The sequence below is a fragment of the Anomaloglossus baeobatrachus genome, chromosome 5, assembly GCF_048569485.1.
Source record: "Anomaloglossus baeobatrachus isolate aAnoBae1 chromosome 5, aAnoBae1.hap1, whole genome shotgun sequence".
NCBI lineage: Eukaryota > Metazoa > Chordata > Amphibia > Anura > Aromobatidae > Anomaloglossus > Anomaloglossus baeobatrachus.
In genome coordinates, this window is record NC_134357.1 from 12383060 (window position 1) to 12410513 (window position 27454).

General features: G+C 40.0%; 1 protein-coding gene and 1 long non-coding RNA gene across 4 annotated transcripts in view; one reads left to right on the top strand and one right to left on the bottom strand.

Moving 5' to 3' along the window:
* LOC142310648 (uncharacterized) overlaps window positions 1-27454 on the top strand; it is a 480440-nt gene that overhangs the window by 147246 nt on the left and 305740 nt on the right. The gene's annotated exons all lie outside the window — the stretch shown is intronic.
* The window catches only part of RBM20 (RNA binding motif protein 20), a 319365-nt gene that overhangs the window by 104512 nt on the left and 187399 nt on the right, over window positions 1-27454 (bottom strand). Inside the window, exon 2 of the mRNA XM_075348223.1 lies at window positions 10546-11461. Coding sequence (XP_075204338.1) covers window positions 10546-11461 — 916 coding nt within the window. The remainder of the gene's footprint in view (window positions 1-10545; window positions 11462-27454) is intronic.

Below are 27454 nucleotides of genomic sequence, written 5' to 3' on the forward strand. Positions count from 1 at the left end.
TCACAAGACAAATGTGATAACTAAATGGTTTGGTGAATAAACAATTGAAATTTTGGGTAAGTGGATAAGAAACTTTCCAGATCTCAATCCCATTGAGAACCTATGGTTAACCCTCAAAAAGCAACTAACAAAACCACAGAAATTGTCATTCAAATTCAAGCACTGATTAGGCAAGAATGGGTCATCAGTCAGGATTTGTTGGGACATTATAAGGCACAATGGGGAGTATAATTATAAGGCACAGTAGGGGGAATTACTCCAATTAAGAGGCGCATATGGGGCATTATTATAAGACGGCACATGGAGGCAATAATACAAGGGGACACATTAAGACATTATTATTATATGGAAGCCCAAAGGGTGTTATAATAATTAGGAGGCATAGGTGGACATTATTACTACAGGGGGCTTTATGACTATAAGAAGGCACAGGGGGTGATTATTACTATAGATGCTGTATGACTATAAGGAGACATGGGGGGGGCATTATTACTGTGCCGAGATACAGAGGGGGCACAAAAAGTGTTGGCACCCTTAAAATTGTTCCAGAAAATTAAGTATTTCTCTCAGAAAATGATTGCAATTACTCATATCTTGTTATACTCCTGGTTTATTTCATTTCAGTTTACTGGAATAAAAAAAAAGGCAAATTGGAAAAAAATCACAAAACCCTAAAAATGGGCTGTAAAAAATTCTAGGCAACTTTACAAAATTGGGGGTAAATTGTTTCAAGCATGTGATGCTCATTAAAATTCACCTGTGGCAAGTAACAGGTATGGGCAATATGAAAATCACACCTAAAATCAGATAAAATGGAGTTGTTTATTCAATTCTTTGCATTGTGTGTCTATGTGCCACACTAAGCATGGAGAACAGAAAGAGGAGAAGAGAACTGTCTGAGGACTAGAGAGCCAAGAATGTTGAAAAATATCAACAATGTCAAGTTTACAAGTCCATCTCCAGAGATCTTGATGTTCCTTTGTCCACAGTGCATAACTTAATCAAGATGTTTACAACCCATGGCACTGTAGCTAACTTCTAGGGACGTGGACGGCAGAGAGAAATTGATGAAAAGCAGCAACACAGGATAGTCCGGATGGTGGATAAGTCGCCCCAATCAAGTTCCAAACAAATTCAAGGTGTCCTGCAGGCTCAGGGGATATTAGTGCCAGTAGAAGAACAGTTTAAAAAAGAAGAGTACAAAACTCCAGGTGGATGTTTATAGGAAACGACTGATATTCCAAATAGTGTGCAACCAAATATTAAGTTGATAGTGCCAAAACTTTTCTCTGGCCCATCTTTGGAATTTTGTGTGAAATTCTGTCCAATTTTTCTTTTTTTTTCTCTGCTATATTTGTATTATTCCAATACAAACAAAGGAAATAAACATGTGTATAACAAAGCATGTGTAAAGTATTTGCAATCATTTTCTCGAAGAAATACTTAATTTTCTGGAACAATTTCAAGGGTGCCAACACTTTCGGTCATGACTGTATGTGGTACATTTTGCAGAAACAAATTGTATCCAAAAACTTTAAATCACCAGAATATTTTTCTACAGAAAGAAATAACTTTCATTCCATTCTTATACATACGTTGCAGCAACATATGGCAATGTTTTGGCTGTGTTTGGCCTTTATTAAGCCAAAAGGTGATGAAATATAGCCAGTACAGATAATGACAGATCTCAGCTATTTATAAGCCATTGCAGACACAACTAATGGATGGAAGAAGTCTTAGTGCAGTTGTGTTTAATGATCACGATGGTGTCATTATTCTGTCACTATGTGGTGGTATTATGTGATTATAGAGTGGTGGTTTTATTTAACCTTAGGCTTGCTTCACATGTCCTGTAGTCATCCGTTATCATGGATCCGTTAGAAATCTATTTCCATAAAAGTTGTGCAAACACAACTTTTTTGTCTGTTGTAATATAACGGATGTCGGCCGGATCCATTTTTAACATGTGGAGTCTATGGACAAAGGATCAGTTAACCCTTCACCCTCGGGCAAATTTTCATTTTTCATTTTCGTTTTTTCCTCCCCTTCTTCCGAGAACCATAACTTTTTTTTATTTTTCAGTAAATATTGCCTTATGAGGGCTTATCTTTTGCGGGACGAGTTGTACTTTTGAATGAAATCATTAGTTTTACCATATAGTGTACTGGAAAGTGGGATACTACATTTTGATCACCTCTTATTGCATTTTAAAAAAAATTTGCGATGACCAAAAAATGTAATTTTGGCGTTTGAAATTTTTTTTCTTGACATGCCTTGTACCGATCAGATTAATTAATTTTAGATTTTGATAGATTGGGGATTTCTGAACATGGCAATACCATATATGTTCGTTTTTAACTGTTTTATTTTCAATGAGGCAAAAAGAGGGGTGATTTGAATTTTTAGTTTTTGGGGTTTTTTTTCATATTTTTTTTAAACTTTTTTTCACATTTTGTATTTATTTTACTAGTCCCCATAGGGGACTTTAACATTGCACAGTCTGATCGCCTGTTCATTTCTGCTGATCAGAGCACCATTGCTCTGATCAGGAGAAATGCAGCATTCTTGAGCTCTGTTGGCTCAAGCAGGAAGTGAGTTATATTAGCGTCAGGGGTCATCAGCTGATCTCGCACTATCATGTCAACACCAAGGTGCCCTGTGATCACGTCACAGGACTACCAATGGTGGTGGGGAACACAGGCCATTTAAAGACTTACAGCGCAATCTAAAGGGTTAACAGGCACGGGGGGATTGGAGATCCACCTGCGCCTGTTAGCCACACATTTCTGCTGATCAGATCAGCAGAGATGTGTGGGGATTACCGCGGGCGCTCCAGGGAGGCGACAAAGGGTCGTAAAGGGGTTAAAGGATTGTTATTTATCGTCCATTTGGTCCATCTGTTAAGAAAACAATGGATCTGTTACAAATGCAAGTACAACGGATGGCTAAATAGCTATCAGTTATCGGATCCGTTGTCCATAGACTCCAATGTTAAAAAAAAATGTATCCGGCAGAAATCAGTTTTCCCACGGATCCGTTCTAAAGAATGACAATAAGACATGTGAACATAGCCTTACATAGCAGTCCTTTTGATCTTGCTGGAAGTCTTGATTTTCTCCATCAGGCAAAATATTTGTAATAAAGACTCAGATCTATGGGAACTGATGGGAAGGGCAGCATGGGCTTGTATGCTTTTAATTGCAAGGGCTAAATTTCAGTCCCGGTCCGGCCATGCACAGACAACTATTCTATGCACATAGAATGATCATTAATACAATCATTCTGTGTGAATACAACGTCATGTTACCAGTTGCACGTCTTCTATTTACACAGAACGATATGTGGCAGAGAACAATAATTTGATGATGGATAATTTGGTGATTGACAACCTGTTTAGCTCATTGGCAGTTATTGACTTTTCTGAATGGGCCTTAATTCCACCCCTCCCTATTGAGAACACATCTATGCTTGGCCGAGCTAATGTCCATGTTTATGAGAAATTGGGAGAGTTAACTGACGACTGCATAATTTCCAACTGTTTGACATAAAAAGTAACAAAATAAACCACCAAATTTTACATATTTTTACTTCCAGACCACCCATAGATTTTAAATATCCGGGCAGTCCACATTTTAGACTGCAGAAATGTTCTAAAAAGTCACTGCATAGTAGAGCCGGGCTTTACATAGAGGAGACAGCGATGGTTTGTTACCGTCCCTCACTTCCTAATCGATGTATACATGACACTGAACAAGTGCCGTGTATACAAAATAGCAAGCGCTAATGGTGGGCATGAGATTGCGGTGTGTAGGGAGGAGGCAGGAGCTGCTGGGTCCATAGATTTCCAAGTCAGCTCTGCTATGCAATCAAGGCTGTGTTTCCACTGTAACTGGGGCTAATATAGTAGTCCCAGTTACAGTTAAAATCTGATAAAAATGTGTATATATATATATATATATATATATATACATAATATATATATATATACATATATATATGGAAATTACCCTCCCCAATATGGTCTTTTGTGACCTTTTGAGGGGAAGGGGAGCGCACAATATATATATATATATATATATATATATATATATATATATGTATAAAGAAAAATAAATTAAAAAATAATTTCAGTGGTCCTTTTGTGGCATTAATTTAAAAGTAACAAACAAACTGTAGCCACGTATTTCTTTTTATTTTCCTTACTGATATCGCCAGATATTGTGAGTCAGAAAATAGCATCAAAATTAAGCTCCAAATATCACAAAAAAAGTATAGTTCTTTATCCCCTTCACAGGAGGTTGTGTACTTCTCATTGATGCAGGCTCACACGGTGGAACTGCATGTTTTGCTGCACACGTCTGCTGATCTGATCTGGCGACATGTGCCTCTACCAGCTGCGGGCAGATCGGAGATCCAAATCCCACTGTCAAGCTCTGACACTGATTTAACACACGTCAGAGGAGAGCGTGCCATTCCCTGCTCCCATCAGTGGCCCCGTGACGTGATCATAGCGCGCCAATGTGTTGTCATGACAGCTGGGAATTAGCTGATGACCCCTGTCACTGTCATGATGTAGATCCTGTGAACGCTGGCTTAGTGCCGCCATTCATAAAAAGACCGCATTTGTACAGAGAAGTGCTGAAGCTGATGACGCTTAGGCTTATGCCCTGCTCTGTACAGCACAAGTGTTCAGAAGATCACAGCTTTAAGAGTAAAAACAATAAAAAGTGGAGAAAAAAAACCTTTCAAAATATGAAAAAAATTTTAAAAAACACAAAAGTTCAAATCCAACCCCTTTTTCTCCATTGAAAATAAAACAATGAAAAATACACATATTTGCTATCGCTGCATTCAGAAATGCCTGATCTATCAAAATATAAAATAAATTAATGTGAATGGTAAATGGTGTAATGAGAATAAAAGAGAGGTGATCTAAACATCAAGTCTACACCAAAAACTGTTATGGGTCTCAGAAAATGTGTGCTAAAAGTGCAATTTTTGGTGGGGACAAATTTCTACATTTTTATTCATTACTTAAAAAAAAATTAAATAAATAAAAAAAAAATTCGGCCCCTTGATTTTTTTCAACCTTTTCCCACATTTCAGGCTTCAAACATAAAGATACAAATTTTAATTTTATGGTGAAGAATCAACAACAAGTGGACACAATTGTGAAGTTGAACGAAATGTATTGCTTATTTGAAACTTTTTTAGAAAAAAATAACTGAAAATTGGGGCGTGCAATATTATTCATTCCCTTTAAGTTAATACTGTGTAGCGCCACCTTTTACTGTGATTGCAGCTGCAAGTCGCTTGGGGTATGTGTCTCTCAGTTTTGCACATGGAGAGACTGAAATTCTTGCCCATTCTTCCTTTGCAAACAGCTGGAGCTGAGTGAGGTTGGATGGAGGCGTTTGTGAACAGCAGTTTTCAGCTCTTTCCACAGATTCTCGATTGGCTTCAGGTCTGGACTTTGACTTGGCCACTCTAACACCTGGATACGTATATTTGTGAACCATTCCATTGTAGATTTTGCTTTATGTTTGGGATCATTGTCTTGTTGGAAGACAAATCTCTGTCCCAGTCTCAGGTCTTTTGCAGACTCCAACAGGTTTTCTTCAAGAATGGTCCTGTATTTGGCTCCATCCATCTTCCCATCAATTTTAACCATCTTCCCTGTCCCTGCTGAAGAAAAGCAGGCCCAAACCATGATGCTGCCACCACCATGTTTGACAGTGGGGATGGTGTGTTCAGGGTGATGAACTGTGTTGTTGCTTTTACACCAAACATATCGTTTGGCATTGTGCCCAAATAGTTGGATTTTGGTTTCATCTGAGCAGAGCACCTTCTTCCACATGTTTGGTGTCTCCCAGGTGGCTTGTGGCAAACTTTAAACAACACTTTTTATGGATATCTTTGAGAAATGGCTTTCTTCTTGCCACTCTTCCATAAAGGCCAGATTTGTGCAGTGTAGACTGATTGTTGTTCTATGGACAGACTCTCCCACCTCAGCTGCAGATCTGTGCAGTTCATCCAGAGTGATCATGGGCCTCTTGGCTGCATCTCTGATCAGTCGTCTTCTTGTTTGAGATAAAAGTTTTGAGGGACGGCCGGGTCTTGGTAGATTTGCGGTGCTTTGATACTCCTTCCATTTCAATAAGATCACTTGCACAGTGCTTCTTGGGATATTTAAAGTTTTGGAAATCTTTTTGTAACCAAATCTGCCTTTAAACTTCTCCACAACAGTATCACGGACCTGCCTGTTGTGTTCCTTGGTCTTGATGATGCTCTATGTGTTTTAAACAGAACACTGAGACTATCACAGAGCAGGTGCATTTATACGGAGACTTGATTACACACAGGGGCTTATATTCATCATCATCAGTCATTTAGGACAACATTGGATCATTCAGAGATCCTCAATGAACTTCTGGAGTGAGTTTCCTGCACTGAAAGTAAAGGGGACGAATAATATTGCACGCCCCAATTTTCAGTTTTTTATTTTTTAAAAACGTTTAAAATAAGCAATACATTTCCCTCATCTTCACAATTGTGTCCCACTTGTTGTTGATTCTTCACCAAAAAATTTTAATTTTTATCTTTGTTTGAAGCCTGAAATGTGGTAAAAGGTGGAAAAAATCAAGAGGGCCGAATTCTTTCACAAGGCACTGTGTATGTGTGTATGTATGTATGTATGTATATATATATATATATATATATATATATATATGTTTTTCCAGACACTGAACAGTGTAAATAAAAAAAAAATTAAAAACAACCCCATTGTGGAATTACAATTTTAGTTGCAATTTCACCGACCTTGGAGTATTTTTCCAGTACAATATGTGGCAGAATGAATGGTGTCATTCAAAACTATAACTTGTCCCACAAAAAAAACAAGCCCTCATATGGCTATATTGACAGAAAAGAAAAAAGTTATGTTTCTTGTAAGTAAGGCAGGAAAAAAACAAATAACGGAAAATCGGGTGGTGAAGGTTTAACTGCATGTATGATAAAGCCGAAAATTGTGCCTTGTCAAAGACGGGGGTAAATGCGTAATGATGAGTGTTGAGTTGATTTTTAATAGAATAGAAATTGAAACTATTTAGTATCCATTTTTATTATCCAATTTTGCAGCCCTTAGGACTGATCCCATTTTGATTTGTATTAGTTTAAAAAAAATATTACATACAAGAAAAATGTGAACTTTGCCCTTACACCAACACACCAAGAACCATTATCCATCTTCATTTAAATGCCAAGAATTCAGCCTAAATAGAGATGCTGGGTGCCTGGTGTCAGTAGACAAAGATGCGATGAGATGTACTGCTGACAGAGAAGAATGACCACTAAAAACATACTCTCCAGACAGATTTAGTGGTGTCATATGATACTGGGTAATGCACCACATGATTTTACTAAAGGGAGGTGTTGTACAAGACTCAAACCAGCAATACATATAGCAATTTGGATTAAAAAAAATTGAACCCCTTCTTGACAACCACCATACATGAATAAACCGCATGTTGAGTGCCGGTGTTTGGCGCCTGCTCCATTTTCGGCGGGTGTTGGTTGTGTTATTCAGCCAGCACCTGCCACTTAACAACTTAAGTGCCGCAATTACTGACCACAGCAGTTAAGAAGTGTGATCCCTGTGGTCCATGGATTCAGAAGCCTATCACCACCTCTTTTTCCCAGCAACACAAACACACAAGGTGCAGATGGATAACAATAATAGTCTGGGCTTCATAGGAGAATGTCAGTTTCACAAAACACTCCAATACCAAAGTATGTCACTATAGAACGGAAATGATTGAACCCTACTGGGACTACAAAAGACAAAGAAGCAACATAAGAATTAAAATTTACCCCAATTTTCCCAGTTAAAACTTAAATTGAGAAAAAAAAGCCAAAAATAAATAAATATTTGTTGTCATGTTTGCAAAATTTTTGTCTTTCAAATATAAAATTATAACCTATACTGTAAACGCTATCAATATAAAAAAAAATCAGATTGCCAGAATTACCAAGTTTTGGGTGCCTCACCTCCTACAAAAATTGCAATAAAATCAATCAAAATATCCCAACTACAGGAAAATAGTATGAAATAAAATTACAGCTTGGTACACAAAAAAAAACAAAACCTCACACAGATCAACCAACGGAAAAAGAAAAAAAGCTAAAGATCTCAGAGTCCTCAGTGCTTGAGGTCTCTCAATTTTTTTAAAACATTTTTTTTCTATCTACTCAACAACAAGGTGGAAAGGTACGGTATATTTTACCTGTAAGAAAACCATTACACATGCCAAAATGTTATTTTTTTTATCTACAAATGATTGCATTTTTCTAGCCTCTAAATTACAAATACTGATGATTAAGAGCATTTTTGCTTGAAACGTCTTTACGTTTCCTCCTTTTTCTTAGTATGCCTTAATGTGCATATACAGCTTGGCTTTTAATCCTTGTAATAAAATTCACGTTTTTATTTATTGCGGGTGCTGGAACCATTCGTCTTTCATTAGCAGTAATTCACCAGGATATCTGGGCACCGCACCCTCCATCAACTTTTCCGGTGAGCTACCCTATTCTCTTTTCACTTGAAATAACAAAGGTTATATATGTTTTTATACTTTTGTAATGACAGTAACCTGGAGAGAATCATGTTACCAGGTCATAATTACCGCACACTGAAGAAAAAATAAATAAAAAATGGCAATGGGTTTCAAAATGTTACCGCTAAGATTTTTTTTTCTTTTTTTCCTTTCTATTTTTATGGCAAAGTGTCATTCAAAACTATAACTTTTCCCTCATAAAGCTAGCCATGTACATTATTTAGATGGAAAAATTAAAAAAAAGTTATGATTTTATATATCTTGGAAGACGAGGAGGAAAGAGCGGAAAGAGCGGAAATTGGCTGCTATTGGAGAACGTTAGATGCAAGTTTTTCATACGCGGGAGCGCATGGTGGTGTCGCCAGATACAAGAAAATGCCTGTGATGTCAGTAAAAAAATATTACATACAAGGCTCAGGCCAACCAGAAATACAAATTAACATTAAACTTTCATACAATCGAGTACCTCATTAACCAAAAACATTTTAATGACTTGGTATTTATTGACTAGCAGAACGTCTCACTTTTCTTGATCAGCCCCTGTAATATATTACATTCCAACCAGGTTTTTTTAATATTAACAATATATAATTATGGATTTCAGTAGATCCCCAGCTGATTGTTTTGGCAATGCAGACTATGATTTATATAAATGCTTCTTATTAACCGCCTGTACGTATCAGTATATCATTATATTGGCCAGATTTACGTCACCATCACGTTTTTTCATTTTCTATTTCAAATGGAGCTGAAATCCTTTAGATTATATAGTAAAAACTTGTAAAACTGCTTGTTTAGAAGAAAGCCCAATGTATTTTCCAGTTATTTAAACAACAGTGAGTCAGATAATTCATGAAATCTCCTAAAGATTACAGAACCTTTTCCAGCTTTCATCCATTTTTCAGATTTTCCAGTGCTGGTGATTTCTGCATCTATTTCTCCTGCCTCAGCTATTCGGAGTACTTAGTCTAGGCCACTGCTCTCCTCACCGAACAGCTGCTCCTGCACTAACGGACCGCTCACTGCTGCAAGACTTAAGACGAAATCCCATCCAAAGAAGAAAAAAAAATGTTCCCTAATAAATTTATGTTTTTTCTAAATGCTTAATCTGGGAAACGAATGAAAAAAATGAAACATGATCATTGCATGTCCAATCTGCCATTGATCTTAAATCAGAGTGAAAAAGGAACAACATAAATTCTGGGCTTGTTTTTTTTCCACATAAATGAAAACTGCAGCATGTAGCAATTATTGAGTCTATTAACACAAAAAAACATAATAAAGTTTGAAGTGACCTAAAAATAAGCATTTTAGCTTTTCATACCTGATGAAATAATTAGCATTTTTTATTAAAATAATTAAAAAGTTAAGGTGACTATTCCCTCATAGTAATGTATTACTTTCTAAGGCTGGGGTGTCATGAGTGTGTGAATCGGACGAGTGCAATCTGATAAAAAAAAAATCGGATTGCACTTGGCCCAGTGTTGTTCAACATGTTGTTCGTATTTTTCTCAGCTGTTTTCGGTATGAGAAAAAAATCTCAGCATTCTCCGACTGCACGAGTAATCGACCAAGACTCGCCAATGCAAATCTATGGGTGCAAGATGAAAAACGGTCGGCACACAGACCATTCGTATGCCATCCATTTTTTAAAGATACGTTACCATTCTGTAGCACAGAACACTGTAAATAGTCCAGTAAATGATTGTAGAATAATAGTTGCTGAGAAAAAAAAAAAATGTATGGCATACGGATGCTAGTCGAGAAAAAAAAAAATTGCATACTTGCATAGCATTCGCATAATATATGGAATATCAAACGGATTTCTCTTGTCCTTCTCTCCTGGATGAAAATCGATTTATTATACAGTGGTGTGACCCCAACCTTATGTTGAGAATAACATGCCTATAGTGCACGCTGTCTAGTTGCTTACCTTTAGCGTGAAGATCTTTTTGTCACACATTGAGCACGTGTGTGGTAATTGCACAGGTGTAATACCATGGAAATCATTCAGTTCATGCGGCTTTTTCACAGATGGAACGCATGCATTGATTTTTCCATTATTTTGTCTATGGAAAATTGGAGAATTTGAAGGGCTAAACTTGGTATCGGGAGTTGGCTCCTCTGGGTTGTACAGTTCATTTCTGGCCTCATAATGCTGGTTGGGTGATTGCCAATGACGAGATGATTCCCATTGGTTGTTTGACGACGTATTGTGACCTCCCTGACTGACATCTCCTTTATGGCTCATGGAGTGATGCTGTCCATGGTTATCATAATGCTGTTTTTTAAATCCGGGTTGGTTATTATGTTTAGGAGGGTATCGACCATCCGATATTTCTTCTGATCCACAAGCGAAACCATGATAAGACTGATCCATCTCTGAAGTGAAGGATTGAGTCCCAAGGTGGAATCCATCAGGCTTGTTTCCACCCATGGGTTTTCCAAAAGGTTGCAAAGAGTTTTGATTTAGATTCTGAGAGTGTTTGTGCTGCATAATTGGATTTTGAGCAGAGAACGGCAATCCAGTAGCAGGAAATCTGGCATTGTGAATGGTGGAGCCTAGAGAGGCCATCCCAGTAGGTCCATGTGCACCGATCATGGTTGCATTTCTCAGTGGATTAAACAGTGGCTGGGACATAGCCACTTTGGAAAGGACTTGGTTCAGTACTGTAGCAGCTGTGTTGCTGGTCACTGCACTTTGCGCCAATTTTAGCCTCTGCAGGGTGAGCTGAGCCTGCAGCTGAGCAAGCTGGAGACTGGCAGGGGACGGCAGAAGAGGGTTTGTAGTGCCACCGCCTAATGGGTTGTTGACAGGGAAAGGATTCTTCTCCAGAAATTGGGATACACTGTAAAATAAAATATGGAAATAAGTTATTAATATTATTACGCTAAAAGTCAAAATACTTCTTCTTGGCCTTTACTTTTCTTTTCATAAACATGTTTATTAGAAAGATTGCACAAATTACATACTAATGGAAGAAAAATGAGACGTTCATGGTACAAATTGTAGAATGAGGCCACATTGAATTAAGAACTTCAGCTTTAACTTTTTTTATGTTTTTACTTTAAGTGCTTGTAAAATCTTTTCTTCTGCTCGGTTATAAGGCAGTTTTACCAATTAGCGCACAAGCTTCCACCAATAGAGGGATATTTCTGTGAATGATCTGATTTAAGTTGACTAATTGTCATTTCCTTGTTATACTGGAGACCCCATCAGTCAGAATGACATTTTCTATATCTTGTACCAGTAGCTCCTGTATTTCCATCACAACTTTCTCTGCTTGGGTACACAACTGTTTTTAACTCAATGTTTAAGGAGTGTGAACAGTTTGTTTAGGATTCCGTGGTGCTAAAGTATCAAGACTCTGGGATTAACTGAGTAATGCTGGCGAGGGACGTGATGAGACGATTAAATTAGAAAAACAAGCTGCACCTGCGCTTTACCCTAATGGAAAGCAAGCGTCAAGCACTTACACCACCATACTGCAACTTTCTGAAATCTTATCTTACCACTTATTGTAGAAAATGAGGGGGAGCTGCAAACCAAGGCTACGTTACATAGATAGAGACGTACCAGGCATACGTGAACAATGAGACAAAGACCTCACGCTCAATGTGTTGACACCAGGGCTTTAATCTGACTTAAAAGATTGATCACTTTCACCAACTAGATGGGCAGAACAATGACTGCAATGTAATGCAATAAAATGTCAACCTATAACTATGCAAACAGCTGAAAACAAGAGTCAAAATGATGAGGAACCAAAGCAACACAATGAAATTCAACTATACAAGAACATAACTGAATACTATTACTGAACCCAAACTCGTCTGAAACAATGGGGAAAATATTGGTACAAAGTGCTGATTTAGGGCTAACTTTACAAATAGTTTAGGCAAAGGTTTAGAGACCAGTTCCCAAAGTTACTTCTGGTGCGACTGAATGTGACAACACTACAGGCGGCTCCAGCTCTCCAACAGCAAGATAGAAGGGGCTTGTTAAATGAAAAAATATATATTAACATGTCATTGGGGTGAATACATACTTAAAAACAATGTTACTGACTATACAAAGAGGCAAAAAAAACCATTATAAATATATAAGATTTTATATTAAGTGACCAGAGGGCGAATTGTAACCAGAACAAGAGCTTAATCATAATGAAATGATTTAAGATTGTCAACAATAAAATGAAGTCTAAGGAGCTAAAACAGAGAAAGAATGCATCACACATGACAGAGCATTATCAGAATGTTTTATGTCGCATTCAAAATAAGTAATGTAAAAATGTATATGGCTAATTCTCCAGCTCCGCTGACGGTTAATGAGAAATTACAGGGAATACATATACTTTGCTCTCAACCCACCATCTTCTATCTAATCTTCTATCTAAAACTCCCAAAGGAATAATTTCCTATAATTCACAAACCAGCAATGCGCCCCTCAACGCAGCCAGGACTTGAGGCAAATGAAGACGCTCGTCCCTCACCCATCAATCTCAATGCAGGGATCGACTCCGGATCAATAAAAGACCAAGAAGATCCCGAGCTCCTCCAGTTGCCGAGTCATATGACAGACATATCGGGGCGACTACTTGTTTGTTAGCGAGCGTTGATCAGACATTGGTCAACACAGAGTCAGAGACTCTGCTATACAAAACCATGGGAAAGTTTACCTTCAAAAATACTTAATAACATTGTGGGAACGTTTTCAGGGAGCTCTCACGAGCTAATCTCCCCCATTAAATTCTAAGTGTTGTAATGTACTTTACCCCACTTCCTTAAAGCACTTAATTCATACATGAGATTTGTAATTCTCACTGTAATACTATATGTATAATAAAAAGGTATAATATTATAAAACAAAGCTATACACAATATAACATGGTATGATTCTAGCGTGCCAGTAATGGGTGCAGCATTCCAGTACCCCCACTAATAGAGGTTAAACTGGTCAGTAACATATGTGCATAGTTTGAAATGTGCAGAACATGTCTACTGGGCATTTCTGCAATTATCCATGCTTTGCGTTTCACTGCTGCACATAAGACTAGCTTATTGATGCCAGATCACAAAGATCCCCATTTATAGCAATAACAAGTAGCCTGCCAAACTCGCCCCAATGAAATTTACAGTGCAACTCTGCTATTAGAATCTACTAAAACCTATAAAGGGAAAACATAAGGGCATACTAACACTTGCTTCTATTTTTTTTTTTTTTCAATTTAAATTTTGGAAACTGATGTTATGAGTTTTTTTTTACTTTTTTTATAATCCATCATCACTCATTGACCTTTTTTTTCTCTTAAAAAAAACAAAAAAAAACAGTTTAAGTCCCATGTAAATTAATATGATCCATTGAACTGCAGTGCAATGAGTGAAAAATCCTGGAAAAAAAAGGAAAGTTGATATTTTTCTCCTATTAGTCACCATTGAACTTATCAAATGGGACTCATGTTTCTCAGAATTGTGCGCCCTTCAATATTTAGCAGAAATCTCAAGCAAGACTGTAAAGTAAACCTCAACTTATTATTTGATTTTATTTATTGCTTATTATATAATTTATTATTATTTATTATTGTAATCACTTTTTTTCCCAAAATTTCAACTTACGGTAGATTCTACATTAAGGAAATCACTAATTCTAAATCTTTTCTTTAAGGGTTTCACTTACAATTAAGCTCCATTCTGACATAATGTAGTGATCACAGCCGGCTAGGAGGGTTCTTGACAGCCGGTCACTTGACCTTCTTACAATAACATGTAATGGGGGAAAGGATTGTTTTCAACACAGCAACAAATGGAGAAAAGATGGACTACAGGAAAAGTGTCCACCAAGTGGTAATGACCATCCTCACACCAGGGTGAAAGTGACTGGGAATAAGTCATTTAGTGTCAGTCTCTATTCTCGCCACTTTTTCAGGCTGCTTCTGAAGGGCGTTATGTTTTATTTTATTTTCAAAGATTTCTTTGGGACAAACATACCAACAAAAAGTGTCTTATTATCGTTTGTTTGGCAGCTTATCATCTGGATACTGTTTCTTTACCATAGGGAAATATGTAGTCTATCACGTTAACTAATACTGGCATTTTTTAATTACTTTGGGTTTTTTTAAATAACCATGTAAGCCTATAGCAGATGTATCTATAGCAATTGCAAGTTTTGTCATATATTGTTAATTATAGAAATACGCATTTTTTTTTCTTCCACTGTTTTGTGAATAGAGCCTTATGTCAATCTCCTCAAATAACTTCGTTTTTGTTTCCATTTCTTTACTTATTAATGTTTAATTGCAGGGGAAAATTAAAGTCTACCCTAGTAGTAGAAACTGAATGGTAGCATCATCTATAACTTATTACGAGACTACTTTATATGTTACCTGGAGTATAAGATGTCTTTTAGAGCATGTTTACACCGAACAGGTAGACTTGGTACTGTGATAGACTGCAGATTTCCTGCCCATAAAATCCAGATGGAAAAGCCAGAAAATGCATGAGATTTTAGCAAATCTTTTCCATGTGTTGCGTAAAAAAATAAGTGCAAAACCCTCATGTAAAATGCAAATCCTCAACAAATCAGTGTATGCTCCAGATTTCTATTACAGTAAAGTCTGTAGTAAACTCATATGTAACTCATGCAGATTTTGCAGTGGATTTGTACCAAAATCAGTGGCTAATTTTTCTACTCAATTGGTGTCCTCACCCCAAGGCCTCATTCAGACATCAGGTTTTTATTTTTTATAACGTACGAGAAAAATGGACTGAGTTTCATCAGAGCTTGGTCGGTTTCATTGTTTTTTCCACTGATGAGAAAAAAAATAAATGTTTTTTCATCTTCTCCTCTCTTATCAGTCTTATCAGTCAGTCAAAATGGACCCAGTGCTGTCCAATTTTTTTTACAGCTCCATAAACTTGAATTGTCGATTTTGATCCAAGACTCGGATCAATATCGGACATGGCTCTATGATTTTGAACAGACCACCAGGTTGGAGGAAAAAAATCGTACATGTGAACAGCTCCATAGACTATACTAGGTTTTAGTGCTAGTCGCAACCCCCCCCCAGAAAACGGATACTACACGTATGTGAAAAACTAACGTGTGACTTAGCCTTTAGTTTCGACTCCAAAAATCTGTGAAATAAAACTATTTTTCTAGTTTACTTTATATCACAGAGCATCAGTATTATCTGTTTCTACATCTTCAGCTGTAAGAAACTGATTTTATATCCTGTTTTTTTTCTGACTTTAATTGTGGTTTTGTGTTGAAAAGTTCAGAAAAAAACTGGGAAATAATAATTGAGACACCAAAAAAATATATAAAAATGTATACAAATAGTTCCTTGCTGGTAACCTCTCCCCACATTAGGACGTGAATTAATGTCATTGGAAGGGGTCCGCCCATGTGGAGGGGCCTCAGGAGCTGAGCTCCTTCTAGAGGGAGCTGATGGCGGCTTTATTATACAGCCCTCATCGGTCACTAACAAGCGGCTGTAGCCAAGATCCAACCACTGCTGTGACTGCTGTTAAATGTTGAAATACCATTGGCATTCTCTGACAGCGGAATTTAAATGGGCGCACACTAGAACCCATCCAAACCAGCTCCTGTCAGCCCCCCAACGCTATCGCGGGGGACTGATGGGTTATTTTGACAGCAGGGAGTCTATTGAAGACCCTCATTGCTGTCATCTCAGTCCTCCTGTGACACCCAGCCTATGGATGACATTGTCACTATATACTGAAGCAATATTATGGTATTACAGTAAATATAGGCGATCAAATAATCACAGGTTGAAATAATTAAAGTTATAAAAAATGCAGCTTAAAAGTATAAAAAATTAAAATCACCCCACTTTTCTCCTTTAAAAATAAAGGAAACATATTCGGTAATACTGCATTTGTAGATGTCTAATCTATTCAGGTTAATTAACCGGATTGTTAAATGCTGTACAGAGAAAAAAACAAAACCCGCAGAGTTGCATTTTTTTTTGTCACCTTGCCTACCTAAAAGAAAAATAAATAAAGAAAAATAAAAATATATATATATATAAAAAAAAAAATAAATATATATATATATATATATATATATATATATATATATATATAAAAAATATATATATAATATATATATATTATATATAATATAATATATGTATATTATATATATATATATATATATATATATATATATATATATATATATATATATAATGTTACTGCTCTTGGAAAATAGCGATACTAATAGAAAATAAAAAAATTTTTTTTTTACTAAATTGAGAATTTTTGTAACAACTTAAATTAAAAAAAAAAGTGTATTTGGTATTGCCATAATCTTACGGACCTGGACAATTATGTTTCCAGGTTATTTTTACAGCACAACGAATGCCATAAAAACAAATCTCAAAAAACAATGTCGGAACAGCATTTTTTTCACCATTTCATCCCACTTGGCATTTTCTTTCCCGTTTTTCAGTACATTATAAATTAAATAACTTTTGCCATTCAAAACTACAACTCGTCCTACAAAAAAAAAAACATACCTCTATGTTGATGGAAAAATAATACTATAATAATAATGTAATTTCTGTAGCACCAACATATTCCGCATTTTACAATTTTAGTGGGACATGTACAGACAGTAAAGACAATACAAAGTAAGGTATCAGTATTTTTGATCAGTATTATTCATCAATATGTGCCAAAACCAAGAGCGTCTCCAAGACACAGAATAGCTGTCAATCTTTCCATTATGTTTTTTCTTCTGTAAGTTCCACTCCAGGTTTGGGCAAACACGGATGCAAATATACTGACCAAATAGTGATGTGTGGATGAAGCCTTACACAAAGTTTATCCATTACAGTAGTGAGGGTCCTGCTTGCGGCTTACAATCTGTAAGGGCATAGGGGGGACACAATATGTAGAACGCGCCAACATCATATAACAAATAGGGGTTTCATATAAAGCTGCAGGAGCCAGAATTAAAAGTTATGACTTTTAGAAGAAAGTGAGGACAAAAAAGCGCAAAGCACACAAAAGTCCCTGCTCCTTAATGTGTTAATTAACTGAATCCTCAATGTATTCTGTGATGTAAAAGGTTTACAGTACTAAAGAAAAATATGAGCCGTCATTGTACAATATGGCCAGCAGATAGCGAGGGCAACATAATATACGTAACGTCCAGCATCTGTGGGGCGGCATATAGCGTCTGTAACAGCTTAACACAATATATGTCACAAAATGGAAATATGCAAGAGCATTATACTACATAAACAAGTCTTACGCTCATTTTCTGGAGCGTAGTACACAGGCTCAGTTCACACTTCCATCACAGCGTCCATGACCACATTTCTTTTATACTATTGTGACCACCAAAAGTGAACTAAAATCTGTTGTGAAATTGTTTTGATCTACACGCTGCGTCCTTCCACCATGTTTATAACGGCATGATTAGATATTTGCTTCTTGGCCAGCACTTTTATAGATTGTGGATGTCACTGTCAGAGTTTTATCTTCCTGCTGAACGTAAGAAGAATTGGCAGCAGATTACCTCCATGTTCAAAAACAAAAACAATCCAGCGTTCTTCCAATGACCAGCACATTATGTTTATAGTAAAAGAATTATCGCAACCCCAAAAATAGGAAATCAATAAGAGAAGCTGGGTAGCGAAAAGAACGCATAGGGTATAATCCGGTGGTTCAAGAGAAGAAAAAAAATAATGGTGTTCTCACCTGGTGAGAGTGACAGTAGCACGTATACTGCGGGGCTGCTGCAGATCCAAACGAGGAGAAAATTACTACTATGTGGATGTTTTCTGCGCTGCCATTCTGATGTAATAAAGATGAATCCCCAAGCAAGAGGGTTAATAGCATCTGCCGTTTATTTTCTACGCGTTTTGAAGATCATACCAGCTTCTTCAATAATCTTGTGCTTTGAAGCTGGTGTGAGCTTCGAAACGCATAGAAAATAAACCGCAGATGCTATTAGTCCTCTTGGTCGTGGATTCATCTTTATTACATCAGAAGGGGATCGCAGAAAAGGTCTATATGCCGTTTATTTTTTCCAAGAATAAGAAATAGCACGGCATCCTAGTGTTATTATCATACATTTAACATTTTGTTACTTTGTTTAGTTGAAGGAATAAGTTGAACTTGACATGTTGTTGTCTATAGCGTCTACACTAAATACACACATGGGCATGTGACTGTTTATAAAATCGCTGCCCGGGTCACGTGCGACGAAAACACTCAAAGACTGAGTAAAGTTTGTAGAGACTGATCACGCCTGTACGGGAATAGCATTCGCCTCCTCTAACTTTCTGCCTGAGAACAGAGCAATACAAATATACAGGCAGATAAAACTCACACCGAACACTAGGGGTGGGATTATAAATCTCTGTATATACTACACGGTGTACACTTACCGGGATCGCACAATAAAGCCATCCACCAACACGTCGTTATTCCACAGAAGAACGTATACAGATTTCCTACGTGCCATAAGGTACACACATCCATTCATTCACACGTTCCCGACTGATGTCTGACTATACTCCTAGTTCTGGAGAATTGCTCGTCTTCCTGAGTAATTATAGCAAATGACCCCATATTGAAAACAATCTTTTCTTTAGGGCAGACAGACAGGCCGCAGATTCTTACAACATACAGAAGTTATTTTTCTCCTGTCCTTAGTGACCTTGGTACACAAGTAGCTTCTGTTCAACCTTCAAGGCTTCCACCAACTTTTATGAGGCATGTAAGGTCAGGTAAAGATCGCCCAGCTGTACCAAAAATATTTGACTCGGAGCAATAAAAGACGGTAAAAAACAGCCTCAGCGCGATGTTAAAGCTGTGCCAAAGTATTAGACAATCTTACCTTACTCCATCGGCAAGCGACCCCCGAGAGCGGCGTGGAGGGGTACTGTGGGAAGTTCCTTCCGACGGTACGATTTACACTCTTCTCCATACAGATCAGTCACACTTTGCCAGCTGTATACTCGCCTTGTATTTACAATCCTGCTCCACATCAAACCGCACAAGTTTTTATGAAGTAGCATACAAGGACAGGAGGGGACGTCACATGCTCTGAAGTATTGCTAACATTACACACACAATATCATTTGATGTGTATGCCATATGTTCGCCGTCTCCTCCTGCTCCAGCTACTGACAGCCCCAACTCCCAGGCCTTCCAACCCGTGAAGAATGATTCCCAGGCATTCTGGCTTCTCTCGTTATAATTGGATGTGTTAAATTCACAGCCAGCAAAGTAGCTGCAGCAGCATTCACCTCTTTCCATGTTGTGTTTTTCTATTTTTAAATGCCACCGAACACATAACAGTTTTCTAAATACAAACAAAGCGAAGCTGGCACAAACCCGACAGGGAAGCTGGGCATTGCGTGCATGTGCTGATTACACGACTGAGGCAGATAACACCTGAGAGATCAGCAGAAAATGTTACAATATAATAATGCCACTTTTCTGGTGTAAACACATTACAAAAATGGCAGTGATGCGAAAAACTGTGCTTATGAACTTTAAATAAGAGTTGGCTTGTGTAATGACACAGGGTTTGGCCACTTGTATGAAGGTGAACTGTTCTCAATTAGGCCAGATGTATGTGCCCTATTGTTTGTTAAATCAAGCATAGATAACCATTGTCTCTTCCCAGACTGATTGGAGCCTTATTGTTTATAAATGTGTATTGCCACAATCCATCTGACGGATTAATTTTCCTCTAAACTACACCGTCTGAGTCGCTGAGGAAATGCACATTTATAAACAATAATGCTCTGATCAGTCTGGTAAGAGACAATGGTAGTCTTCTCTTGTATTAACAAATAATAGGAAGAAAATGTCTGGCCTATTTAAGAACAGCACCTTCATCATACAAGTGGCCAATCGCTGTGTTGTCACAGCTTGTCTCATCAAGAATTTAAAACACTTTTCTAAGTATGGCTAGGGCTAAACTGCGACTCTGGCCGCAGAACAGGTCACATGGTGAAAAATGTCTGTATGCTGCAGCTTAGTTGCAGCATAATGCAAGTGAATTGAGTCGCACAGAGACTGCAAAAAGCAAAGTGCAAAAAAACTGGGTCAGACTTTTTGCAACTTGTCGTGATACCCTGAGGGGCTGTATGCATCTTGCATGTGCTTTTGACATTATTTGACCATTTTTTTGGCTGGTGGCTTTATTTCTGGTGATTTTTTTCTGTGAACTTATTTGGGTCAGACTTTTTGCAACTTGTCGTGATACCCTGCAGGTCGCAGTGAGTCTTTACTGCCTTGCACTATGTTATGATGCAGCAATGGCACAACTGCTATCTTTGGTTGCTCAAATTTATTGCATCTCTGTGAAGCCACAGCTTTAAAAGCATAGAAAACAACATCAGGTGTGCGCATGCTGCGTTTTCTGGTGTAGTTTGTTGACCAAAACTACATGTCTTTCCTTCTTCCAGCAAAGTCTATGAGAACTCAGAAATACTGTGCACACGTTCCTTTTTTTTGCTTGCAGCTTTGGGTGCACAAAAGAACTCCACAGCATGTCAATTCTTTTGTGCATTTTTGTCCTTCTATTTTTTTTTTGCCTTTCCAGCCATTGATTTCAGTAAAAAAAACCACATGGGACAAAAGCGCACCAAAAACACACTTTTTTTAATGCGTTTTCTGACACAAGGTGCAGTTTTGTTGTGAATACATATTCTACATTGTGCGCTCATAGCCTTACTGGCTTTGTTTTTGGGGGGAAAAAAAAAAAGACGCAGACATTTTTTTCCCTCCCATTTCCTTAAAAACCATAAGTTAAGTTTTTCTTTTTGTGTTGATTTAGCCACAGCAAGGGGGCGTGAAGCCGGGAAGTAGCGAAACGTACGTTGGGGGTGAGAGGTCAGCAGCACCCACTGTATTGTACCCAGGTAATTATCATGTATTGTGTTGTGGACTCTAATTGTCTAAATGCAGTATAATTTATATTAGCTCTATACAACGTTTAGCACTATGTTGCTTCGCTAATAGCCCCATCTATTGACAGAGCCTGGTAATACATCCACAACATAATACTACCGTGTTTTTCCAAAAATAAGACACTGTCTTATATTTTTTTTGCCCCCCCAAAAAAGCGCTAGGGCTTATTTGTGGAGTAGGTCTTATTCTTGGAGAAACACGGTTGGGGGTAAGTTTACCCCCCCCAAAAAGCAGACCCCCTCCACTTCCCAGGAGACTCATACTCACCAGACGAGGACGTCTGTGTGGTTCCCAGGTCCTCCTGTGATCTCTGGTCGGTGCTGCACGCCGTCCTACCCTGCTGCTAGTTGACACGCTGACACACACAGAAGATCCCAGACACACACAGCAGATCACACACAGACACACAGCAGATCACGGATATACACAGCAGATCACACACAGCAGATCGCAGGCACACACAGCCGATGACAGATACACACAGCCGATCACAGATACACACACAGCAGATCGCAGACATACACAGCAGATCACACACAGCAGATCGCAGGCACGAACAGCCATCACAGATACACACATCCGATCGCAGACACACACAGCCGATCACAGATACACACATCCGATCACAGGCACACACAGCCGATCACAGATACACACATCCGAACGCAGACACACACAGCCGATCGCAGAAAAACACAGCCGATCGCAGACACACACACACAGCTGATTGCAGACACACACACACACACACACACACACACACACATCACATCACATCACATCCAGCACTTACGGCAGCAGAGAATGAGAGCAAGTCACGTGTCCGGCCGCAGGTCCTGTTCGTCACGCTGCACCGCACTGCCTCTCAGGATTCTCCCGGCGAGAAGAGATCGGTGTCACTGGATGAGGTGAGTGTGTATGCGATCCGATGTGTGTGCGATCCGATGTGTGTGTGTGTGATTTGTTGTTTGTGTGTGAGCCGATGTTTGTGTGTGCGATCTGACTGTGTGGGCGATCCGATGTTTGTGTGTGAGATCTGGTGTGTGTGTGTGTGTGTGTGTGTGTGTGTGAGAGAGCTGATGTGTGCGGGTGTGTGATCACTGCAGGTCCTGCCGCTCAGTGTCGGGTGAGTGTAATTGCCGGGTGCCGCTGTGTATAATGAAGTGTCCTGCAGTATCTGTATCTTTTTTAGCTGCACGGACACTTCATTATTGATCCGGGACTAGGGCTTATTTTCGGGGGAGGGCTATATTTAAGCCTTTCTCCGAAAATGCTGAAAATCCCTGCTAGGGCTTATTTTTGGGGGAGGTCTTACTTTTGGAAAAACACGGTACTGGGGTACCTGCACAGCGCCTTTAACGATTCACAATTTTGTGACCAACTGTGTGTTCTTTATTTTTGTATTATTATCCCCGCTTTGATATTTTTCTATATTTATATTCCCTATTGGTACATACTATTTATTTATTTAATAAGGGCTATGTGCAATTTTATGCACTAGGACACTTTATAAATATTGGCTTTATATCGTGGCGAATGTATTTACCGTATGTGGCGAGATAAATTAATTTACATTGAACTCAAGCACCAGTCACTTTTTCATTGTATTTTGGATACTATTATGTGCAAGTTTGTCTGCTATGCTGCTATGTCCTCTTTTCTTTTCTGTATACATCTCTTTTAAAAATTTTTTTATATTTTTAACATTTGTCGTCAATAAAACTTCATATTTAATCATTGTGATTTTTTTTTTGCTCCTTTTTTTTGAAAAATTGTATACAATATTTTTCAAATTATTGTTGTATCTGTCTAAACAGATTATTAGGCCTGAGCCACACGGCATGAAAATTGGTGCGAGAGGAGTGCAATAAAAAAAAATCGCATTCCACTGGGACCAATATTAGCCTGTGTGTCAGCACCCATAAGTGATTATTTTCTCAGCCCTAATTGGACCGAGAAAACAATCGCAGCATGCTGCGAATGTAATGCGATCCTGTTTTCTCTCGCACCCATTCAAGTCTATGGGGCGAGAGAAAAATCGCACTGTACTTGTGGTACATCGGTGTACCACTAGTGCAGGGAGAGAATGGCAATAGCCGGCAACAGAGGAGAGAGGGAGATAAATCCCACCTTCCCCTCCTCCGTGCCAGCCCGCCCTTCTGCAGTATCGGCCTGCCCCTCCGGAGTACCGGCCCGCCCCCCGCATCTGGGGTCCGCTCACACGATTGGACCTCAGTCGCAGGGACACTCGCATGACACTCGGCTCTGCTGTACTGCCAGCGTGAGCCGAGTGTCATGCGAGGGGATCACAGTAATCCCCGTGTGGCCCCAGCCTTAAACGACCGACAGTCTGTAATGTGATGATGTGATGGTCTGTGTGATTTCATAAGTGGGATTTTCTAAGTGGGCAATCAGAAATATTCCAGAAATGTCCCAGAAGTGACCAGAAGGTGAGCGTTACCTCCTTAACTGTTTGTCACTTGCATTTTTCCCCTACACTTTTTCATATTCCCATATGTAAACCTTAAACTCACCATGTTCACCTATGCCCTCACAGTTTTTGCTCCACTCCTCCTCACTCTCCTTCGCTATCCCCCAACGTCAGCACTCGCTAAACAAATATTCATCTCCCCTTCCCTTTTACCTCCCCACCTGTCCTCATCTGCTGACCTGCTCCTAAATCTCAGGTCTCTCTTAATAACACGCAGACCATGCCGTCCACTCTCCTTCTCCCACCTGCTCTCTCTTTCTCTACTTCTCCTCACTGCTGGTGACATATCTCCCAATCCTGGACCTCCCCAGATGGGACACTCCTCTCTACCACCCCCCTATCGCTCCACCCTTACTAGTAACTACCGCAACCTCTCCAATATAAAACCCATCCCCCTCTCACCCACTCCACCGCCCACTCTCTCTGGAGCGCTGTGGAATGCCCGTTCGGTCTGTAACAAACTGCACATCATTCACGACCTCTTTACCTCTAGCAATCTATCCTTTCTGGGCATCACTGAAACATGGCTGACACCATCCAACACTGCCTCCCCTGCTGCGCTGTGCTACGGTGGCCTTCACTTCTCCCATACTCCTCGCCCTGGCAATAGACAAGGTGGAGGAGTGGGCCTCCTTCTTTCTAACAACTGCAGCTTTAATCCAATCCCACCCTTACCCTCCCTTGTCCTGCCTTCCTTTGAAGTGCACTCTGTCCGCATCTATTCTCCTTCCAACCTCCAAGTGGCCATCATATACAGACCCCCAGGCCCTACCACTTCCTTTATCGACCAGTTCTCTGCCTGGCTTCTACACTTTCTCTCTGCTGACATTCCCACTATTATCATGGGTGACTTCAACATCCCCACTGACACCCGCCAGTCAGCAGCCTCCAAACTACTCTCCCTTGCTTCATCTTTTGGTCTATCTCAGTGGTCCACCTCTGCCACCCATAAAGATGGACACACATTAGACCTTATCTTCACCCGTCTCTGCTCTCTATCTAACCTCACTACCTCCCCTCTCCCCTTATCTGACCACCATCTATTGACCTTCTCTGCCCTGTCCTCCTCACCTGCCCCTCCTGTCCAGCACGTATCACACCCTCGCAGAAACCTCGCACACGTCAACATACATACCCTTTCTGACTCTATCCTACCACTGTCCTCCATATCTTCAGTGCACGACACAAACAGTGCCACCACTTTCTACAACGCCACTCTCACATCAGCTATTGATTCAGTTGCTCCTCTTGTGCATGGCAGAGCGAGACAAATCAATAGACAACCCTGGCACAACAGCCTCACTAAAAAACTGCGGCAAGTGTCTAGGGCTGCAGAGCGGCGCTGGAAGAAAACGCACTCCCAGGAAGACTTCACCACATTCAAAAATGCAATTCACACATTTCGCTTGGCCCTTACCTCGGCTAAACAGGAATACTTCAGAAACCTCATATCCTCTTTAACACACAACCCCAAACAGCTCTTCAATACTTTCAACTCCCTCCTTCGCCCACCACTGCCCCCTCCAACCTCCCTCATTTCCGCAGAAGAATTTGCCACATATTTCAAAGAAAAGATCGACCAAACCAGACAAGTCTTTTCTGCTCAACCACCACAACCCCTTCATATAACAGACCACTGCTCCTCCCCCATAAACTTCCTCTCCACTATCACCGAAGAAGAGCTTGCACATCTTCTCTCAAAAGCGCACCTCACCACCTGCGCACGTGATCCCATCCCAACCCACCTCCTCCCCAACCTCACCACTATCCTAATTCCAGCCTTAACCCATCTCTTCAACCTATCTTTAACAACTGGTACCTTCCCTTCTGCCTTTAAACATGCAACAGTCACACCCATCCTAAAGAAACCTTCCCTCGACCCAACCTCTGCTGCCAGCTATCGCCCCATATCGCTACTCCCATTCGCCTCAAAACTCCTGGAACAGCACGTCCATGCTGAACTTTCCTCCCACCTCTCCTCTAACTCTCACTTTGACAACCTACAGTCCGGCTTCCGTCCACATCATTCCACTGAAACTGCCCTGACAAAAATCACAAATGACTTACTTACTGCCAAAGCTAACAACCACTTCTCTGTACTCCTACTTCTAGACCTATCCTCAGCTTTTGACACTGTTGACCACTCCCTCCTACTACAGATCCTCTCTTCCCTTGGTGTCAGAGACCTCGCCCTCTCTTGGATCTCTTCATACCTCTCCAACCGCACTTTTACTGTCTCCCACTCCCACACAACCTCTTCATCCCGTCCTCTCTCTGTTGGTGTCCCTCAAGGCTCTGTCCTGGGACCATTACTTTTTTCTATCTATACATTTGGCCTGGGACAACTCATAAAGTCCCATGGCTTCCAGTACCACCTATATGCCGATGACACTCAGATCTACCTCTCTGGTCCAGATGTCACTTCTCTGCTGTCCAGAATCCCAGAGTGCCTATCTGCTATATCTTCCTTCTTCTCCTCTCGCTTCCTAAAGCTCAATGTGGCCAAAACTGAGCTGATCATCTTTCCTCCATCTCCCCTACACTCTCTACCTGATCTATCTATTACAATAAATAAGATCACGCTCTCCCCAGCACCCAAAGTTCGGTGCCTCGGAGTGACCTTTGACTCTGCCTTGTCCTTCATACCACACATTCAATCCCTCACCACCTCCTGTCGTCTTCAACTCAAAAATATTTCCAGAATCCGTCCCTTCATCAATTCTCAATCTACAAAAATGCTAGTGCATGCTCTCATAATCTCCCGCCTCGACTACTGCAACATCCTCCTATGCGGTCTCCCTGCTAACACGCTCGCCCCTCTCCAGTCCATCCTTAATGCTGCTGCCCGACTGATCCACCTCTCGCCTCACTACCACCCCGCTTCTCCTCTCTGCATGTCCCTTCACTGGCTCCCAATCTTCCATCGTATCCAATTCAAACTACTAATACTGACTTACAAAGCCATCCACAAATTGTCTCCTCCATATATCTCTGAACTAATCTCTCGCTACACTCCAAAACGTAATCTCCGGTCCTCCCAAGATCTCCTTCTATCCTCCTCTCTCATTCGCTCCTCATGCAACCGTCTCCAAGACTTCTCCCGAACATCCCCAGTCTTCTGGAACTCACTGCCTCAACACGTCAGATTATCTACTACACTTGCAAACTTCAAACGGAACCTAAAGACTCATCTGTTCAGAAATGCCTATAACCTTGAATGACCTCACTGCCCCACCACCGTGCGGAGCTGCCGCCCCACCACCGTGCGGAGCTGCCGCCCCACCACCGTGCGGAGCTGCCGCCCCACCACCGTGCGGAGCTGCCGCCCCACCACCGTGCGGAGCTGCCGCCCCACCACCGTGCGGAGCTGCCGCCCCACCTACACCCCACC